General features: G+C 55.1%; 1 protein-coding gene across 1 annotated transcript; it reads right to left on the reverse strand.

The window, feature by feature from the left end:
- Nucleotides 1-2,594: 2,594 nt before the first annotated feature.
- LOC133628819 (speriolin-like protein) lies at nt 2,595-3,596 on the reverse strand. The gene is made up of 3 exons (XM_062018386.1): nt 3,419-3,596; nt 3,068-3,207; nt 2,595-2,942 (listed from the first exon to the last, which is right to left on the reverse strand). The coding sequence occupies exons 2-3, from the start codon at nt 3,071-3,073 to the stop codon at nt 2,628-2,630; spliced, it is 321 nt and encodes a 106-aa protein (XP_061874370.1). The 5' UTR covers nt 3,074-3,207; nt 3,419-3,596; the 3' UTR covers nt 2,595-2,627.
- Nucleotides 3,597-6,264: the final 2,668 nt, after the last annotated feature.

Genomic DNA, 6,264 nt, shown 5'->3' on the forward strand with positions numbered 1-6,264 from the left:
GAGAGACAGGCTGACAAGGCGAGGGAGTGGAGTTGCTCTCTATGTGAGGGAGCAATTAACGTGCATTGAGCTCTGCCTGAGTGGGGAGGAGGGGCAGGTTGAGTGCTTGGGGGTGAAAATTAAGGGGCAGGGTAAGGTAGGTGATACTGCCGTAGGAGTTTGCTACAGGCCACCTGATCAGGAGGAGGAAGTGGATGAGGCCTTCTACAAACAGCTGGGAGCTGCCTCACAGTCACAATCCCTGGTCCTCATGGGAGACTTCGACCTCCCTGATATTTGCTGGCAAAGCCACTCAGCCAAGCGCACACGGTCCAGGAGGTTCCTAGAGCATGTTGATGACAACTTCCTGACACAGGTGATTGAGGAACCAACGAGGAGGGGTGTGCTGCTGGAGCTGGTGCTGACAAATAAGGAGGGTCGGGTTGGAGATGTGGAGGTTGGAGGCAACCTTGGCTGCGGGGATCACGAGATGGTAGATTTCAAGATTTCTTGAGGAAAGAACCAAGTGATTCACCCTCAATCCATCACCCTATTAAAATGTAAAGCCTGACAACCGTGGCACCACGTATGCTGCTGTAAATTCCTCCAGCAATCTGTATCTCATTAAAAGAACGGAAGAACGTAACAAGACGGCCAATGGAAACTTGAAAGCAAAAATGGTGTGTTTTCTACGGAGGAAGAGATATTTCCAACTTACAGATAACGCTCACAGATAAGCACGCTAAAGAAGTTGAAGAAAAGTCCGCACCTACATTCGGGAACCAGAAACGTCCGTGGAAGTACAGTGAACTCATCCCTTCTCGCCAGTATGCGTCCCTCCTAGCAACATATATCAGATTATGTTTACTTTGAGTCTATGGATTTTTGTGTTCTGTTGTTCGGCGATGTAGCTGTTCTTGACCTTTTGTTGTAAAGTCATGGCCACGGGTAAAGATGTTTATGTTTTCTTCATGTGCCTTTAATTTTGAAATGTGTTGCCGAAGGCTGGCTGGTCCAAAAAGAAAAGGAGGGGAAACTGTAGGCACAAATATGACTTGGACCAGCCAGCTTGAATAAAGATGGTAGGGACAAGTTAATGCAGCTGGCAAGCTGCTTCCAAGTATCAGAAACAGGTGCTGTGAGTTAATCAGGTGGGCCCTGGGTGATCCCACGGGTGAAAGCAGCATAGAAGGAAGTAGCTAGCAAAGGCAGTGTGGCTTTGAGTCAGCTCTGTTGGTTGTACTACGTTGCCCGTGTATGTCTCTGCACATGCATTACCTAGCCTCTCTAAACCTTTGAATGAGCATAGCTGTAGCCTGCACCACTACAACAGTTACCGATACCTTTTTCTTTCTAGCAGACGACTGTGAGATGATTAAAAGCTACACAGGGAGACCCTGTGACAAGGTGGAAGGCAAAGCAGTAGTTGAATTCAAGGCGAAATCAAGGGGAAATGTGTCCAGGGTGGCAAAAGGCACTGAACAGCATCAGGCAAGGCTCAAAATTTCAAATAGCAGCAACAAGAGTTGTAAAGGACTGTGGAACTTCAGCAGAACTAAGCCTCTCCAAACCTTTGAATGAATACAGCTTGCACCACTACAACACTCGAGTGCCTTTAATCATAAATACCTTTATTAGGGTTGGTGTAAGATTCTCTCGCCTCGCACTTCAAGGTAGAGCTGACAAACAATTCAGGGCACAGACTCAAGGAGTGGTGGCGCCTTGGAGGCAGGTAGCCTTTGGGATGGAGCTGTGCTTCGGTATTCAAATGACATCAAAACGAGCAAAGTTCGCGCAAAGGATAGCAATTCATCAAGATTTCACAGACCTTTGCTCAAGGGGCTAGATGTGCCGCTTACCACCTCTAGAGGACCAGCTCATGCCCATGGATCAACTCGGAGCCTGGCCGCCAAGTCTCCACGCCGCTCCACCCTCCATGGGCGTTGCAGGGGATCGCTGTGCAGCAGATTCCTCACATACCTGCGACAGCTGCACCCCATGCTGAGAGCCTTTCGGTGTTGTACCTTTCCTTAGATTGTGAACAATGCTGATTTTTAACAAAGGGTTTAATATCTAGGCCACTTAAAGAAATTAAGCCACAATACCCCGAGCCCCCGGCCCGCCCCGGTGCTGTGTGATGCTACCGGCTGGTGATGGCAAGAACCCGCTAGGCCCTGCCCCAGCCACACCAAAGGGCATAAATGGCACTGCGCACCCTCTCCACTTGGGGCTTTCCTGCCACGGCACCACGGCCGTCCCAGGCGCCGAGTCCCGCCTCTGACTGCTGCATCCAACCGCTCCCCCAGTGAAAACGGACGGCAGCCTTGGCTGTGCCGTCATCTCCACTGCCCCAGCGCTGCTGTCAGCAACCGGCACTGCAGCCTGCACCCCAGTATCGCTGCTTGCACCCTGGCTCTGCCACCCGCTGCCCATCCCCCAGTACTGCTCGCACCCCCAGACATCGCTGCTTGGCTCAGGGCAGTCCCCGTACAGCAGCAGCAGCAGCAGCCATGCCAGCGACTCTTGTGGGGCCCACCACAGCACCCACAGCACACGACATGAGATTGAACCACAGCTTTATTGCGTGGCGCCAGGCGGCGGCTGCTGCAGGCGCAGCCGGGACAGGGCTCACGGCTCGGCACAGCCGCTCAGTAGCAGAAGAGGGGCTGCCCATCTTCCTGTGCCAGCTGCAGCAGGCACTCGAGCAGCACCATGGCGTTGGGCCGCAGATCCGGCGGCACCTCCTGGCTGACCACGTGGCGCAGGAAGGCCACGTTTGGCTCGGCCGGGAACCAGTACGACCGCTCCAGGCGGCCGTAGGTGTTGATGAAGGCCTCGATTGCGGGCAAGTGCACCTCGGGGACGTAGCCCAGTGCCCACAGTCGCCTCATCACAAACTCATAGTTCCAGATTGCGGCCACGCTCAGATCACGGCTAGCTCCCCGCTCCGTCTCCTCGACCATCTGTGGCAGAGAGGGTACGGTCAGTACCGGCACCCGCGGGTGACCGAGCACAAGGGGGACCAGGGCACACCGGGCCGTGGCTGCGGGCACTGTGCCCGGCTCCCCGGCTCGCAGCACCAGCCTACCTCCATGATTCCCTCGGGGATGGTGGCGGCACTGAAGCCGCGGTAGCGATCGGCGTTGGGGAAGACTCTGTGGACGATTCGGCGGTCAAGCTGGAAGGCGATCTCGCCCAGCAGCCGCTGCCATCTCGGCTGCCAGCTCTCTGCGGGAACCAGCAGCGTCAGGCACTCATCCCCAAACCAGTGTTTTCCCTCCGTTCCTCCCCCGACACCTGCCAGGGGCTTCCAGAGGCTGCCGTGCCAGCCTTGCCTGTGCACAGGCTACCAAAGGTTGCTCCCCACCTCTCCCGCGTGCCCCTGGCACAGGGTGCCCCGATGTTCTCTCCCATGATTCCACAACCCCCGCGCACTCACCTCGCCGGCTGAAGCTTGGCTCCCAAGAGGGGGTTCCGGAGGTCCAGCTCTGCTCTGTCAGTGTCAGCCCCCAGTTCGAAGGGCGGGCAACAGGTCGAGGTGTGGATGTTGGCAGCTGCGGCACCCACAGGCCCGAGGCCGCTACAGAGCTGCCTGCGCTCTCACCTGAGCTCGGGAAGGATCGCGGGGCTCTGTGTGGCACAGACACATAAGGGGGTGCTGAGCTGGGACCTGCGCCGCGGTAGCCGTGCTGGAACGGCTGTTGGTCCTGCCGCTCCAATTCCCGTCTCAGCTCTTGGTTCCTATTAAACAGCAGATTTGTCATATCTCTCAGCTGGTCAAAGACCGTGAAGAGTCCGGGCCTGACGCCAGGCAAGTGCCCGCTGGGTCCCGGCTCCATGGCCGCTCCTGGTGCTGGCTCCTGTGCCTCTGGCAAGGCCAGTGCCTTGGGCGCAGGATATCAGCAGCAGGTGGGGTGTGGTCCGAGGTGATGTCACAAAGGGACTGGGTTCTCCATGGTTCTGGGACCCGGCACACGCGCCGGCAGTGCCACGGGGCCCGTCTCAGGGGCACCACAGGCAAGGGGAGGCCAGAGGATGGGAAGGCTGCACCGCCTCTTGTGCTGCGTCTTGGCCGTCCCAGCAGCTCCGGGCCCCGTGTCCCAGCGGCGGCTGCTCTCACAGAGTCATGGAATCATTTTGGTCGGAAGAGCCCCTCGAGCTCATCGAGTCCAAGCCCTCACTTTACACTGACAAGCCTGCCACTGAGCCATTTCCCTCAGCACCTCAGCTCTACTGCTTTGGCATCCCTCCAGGGATGGGGACTCCCCCACCTGCCTGGGCAGCCCACGCCAGTCCAACAAGCCTCTCAGGGGCAAAGTTCTTCCTCATTTCCCAGCTAAGCCTCCCCTGAAGCAACCCAAGGCTCTTCTTCTCCAGGCTGAACATCCCCATGTCTCTCACTTGTTTTGACTGTCACTTGTTTGCACTGTGGCCACAGTTGAGTTCGTGGGCGAGGTAAGAGAAACATTTTTTCCATGTCTATTACAAACCAGCACATGAATTTTTCTTCTGCGTGTGCCAGACGGTCCCAGTGAAGTTTTCAGAGAAATCACAAAATCGTTACGGTTGGACAGGACCTTGAAGATCGTCGAGTCCAAGCACTAAGCTGACCCTGCCAAGCCCATCCCTAAACTAAACCATATCCCTCCGTCCTTCATCAACCCCCACCTCCCTACAACTCCCCTTTAGCTACTTGTAGAGAGTGGTCGTGTCTCCTCTAGGCTAAACGCCCCCAGCTCCCTCAGCTGCTATTCACACAACCTGTTCTCCAGACCCTTCCCCAGCGCTGCTGCCCGGCTCTGGACACGCTCCGGCCCCTGCGTTCCTTCTTGCACTGAGGGGCCCAGAACTGGACACAGCACTCGAGGTTGAGCCTCACCAGTGCCCAGTGCAGGGGAACAATCACCTCCCTGGCCCTGCTGGCCACACAGGATGCCCTTGTCCTTCTTGGCCAGCTGGGCACGCTGCTGGCTGACGTTCATCTGGCTGCTGGTTAACACTCCCAGGTCCCTTTCCACGGGAAAGCTTTCCAACCCCTGCGCCCCAAGCCTTGCTTTTGTGCCTTGCCACAGTGTTTTCCTACGGACCTGGGAGATACAGGCGAGACAACTGCGCTGAGCAGTACCGGGCTTTAAGCAGCCCCTAAGGTTTTAAGGTCTTGCACTTCAGCAAGGTATGGAGTGAACAGCACAGCTATTTCAACCTCCACTTTGAGAGCACGGCTGTTTGAAGCACAGATGCAGAAATTCCGTGTGGAGAACGTGCCTGCCTTCAAGATCAGAAAAATTCCCTGGCAGACCCCCAGTCATTAGAGAGGGCCAAGAGCCATCAGCTGTACACCAAGTACGCGTTTGTTGTGCTTATCCCCTCCAGCTGTTGAAAGACAAATGGCCAAAGTCTATTCCAGCAGAAAGGATTTAAAGGGACAACCACTATCGGATGCAGGCTGGGAATGCATGCTGATGGACAGAGTTTTGTAGAGAACAGAGTAAAGAAGACAGGCACAGGCGCTCCCCTCAAATACCTCTGCACAAAGACTGAGTTCCTAGCCTTCAAAGCAAACGGCTGACAAAACAGCAGAAGCAGCGGCCAAATCTGAAAGTCTGGCCTTGATCCCTGGAAAGACACCGAGGATACTGGGCCCGATCCTGCCTTATGAAGAAGGTGGTAGAAAATGTATCGGTGATTTGGCAGCAAAGGAACAAAAAGACGGCTGGACAAGAACCCATCAGAGGCCTCAAAAGAAATCAGAATGAATAGGTCTAATAAGAGATGACCCTGCCAAGGGGTCCAGCCAGGAGTTGAAAAGTGACCTAACACAGGTGAGAGCATCATTGCAGGGATGATCTCAGGGGAATACTGGCAAATAGACTTCACCGAGCTGCTGAGAAAGGGAGCCTCTCAGTATCTCCTCGACCTGGTAGACACATGTAATGGATGGCCCTGTGGCACCGATGTGGCACGGGAAGCAGTCAAACAAGTCCTAAATCACAGCGTACTCTGCTTTGCTGTACCAGCAGGAATGTTTTCAGACAGAGGCCCTTGTTTTGTTGCAGAAGACGTTAAGAAGGTGGGAGCGCATCTGGGAGCCAAGTGGGATTTACATACGCCCAACAGACCTTAAGCTAGTAGAAAAGTAGAAGGCGTGAACCAGAGCCTTAAGTTACAGTGGAATCAAATACACCAAGAAACCTCCTTCTCTCGGTTATAAGCTTTACCAAAAGCTTAGCTAAGAATACGAGTACAACCAGGAAGAAATTGTGTAAGCTCGTTTCAATCTGCTGG

Source organism: Colius striatus, chromosome Z (assembly GCF_028858725.1).
Source record: "Colius striatus isolate bColStr4 chromosome Z, bColStr4.1.hap1, whole genome shotgun sequence".
Lineage (NCBI taxonomy): Eukaryota > Metazoa > Chordata > Aves > Coliiformes > Coliidae > Colius > Colius striatus.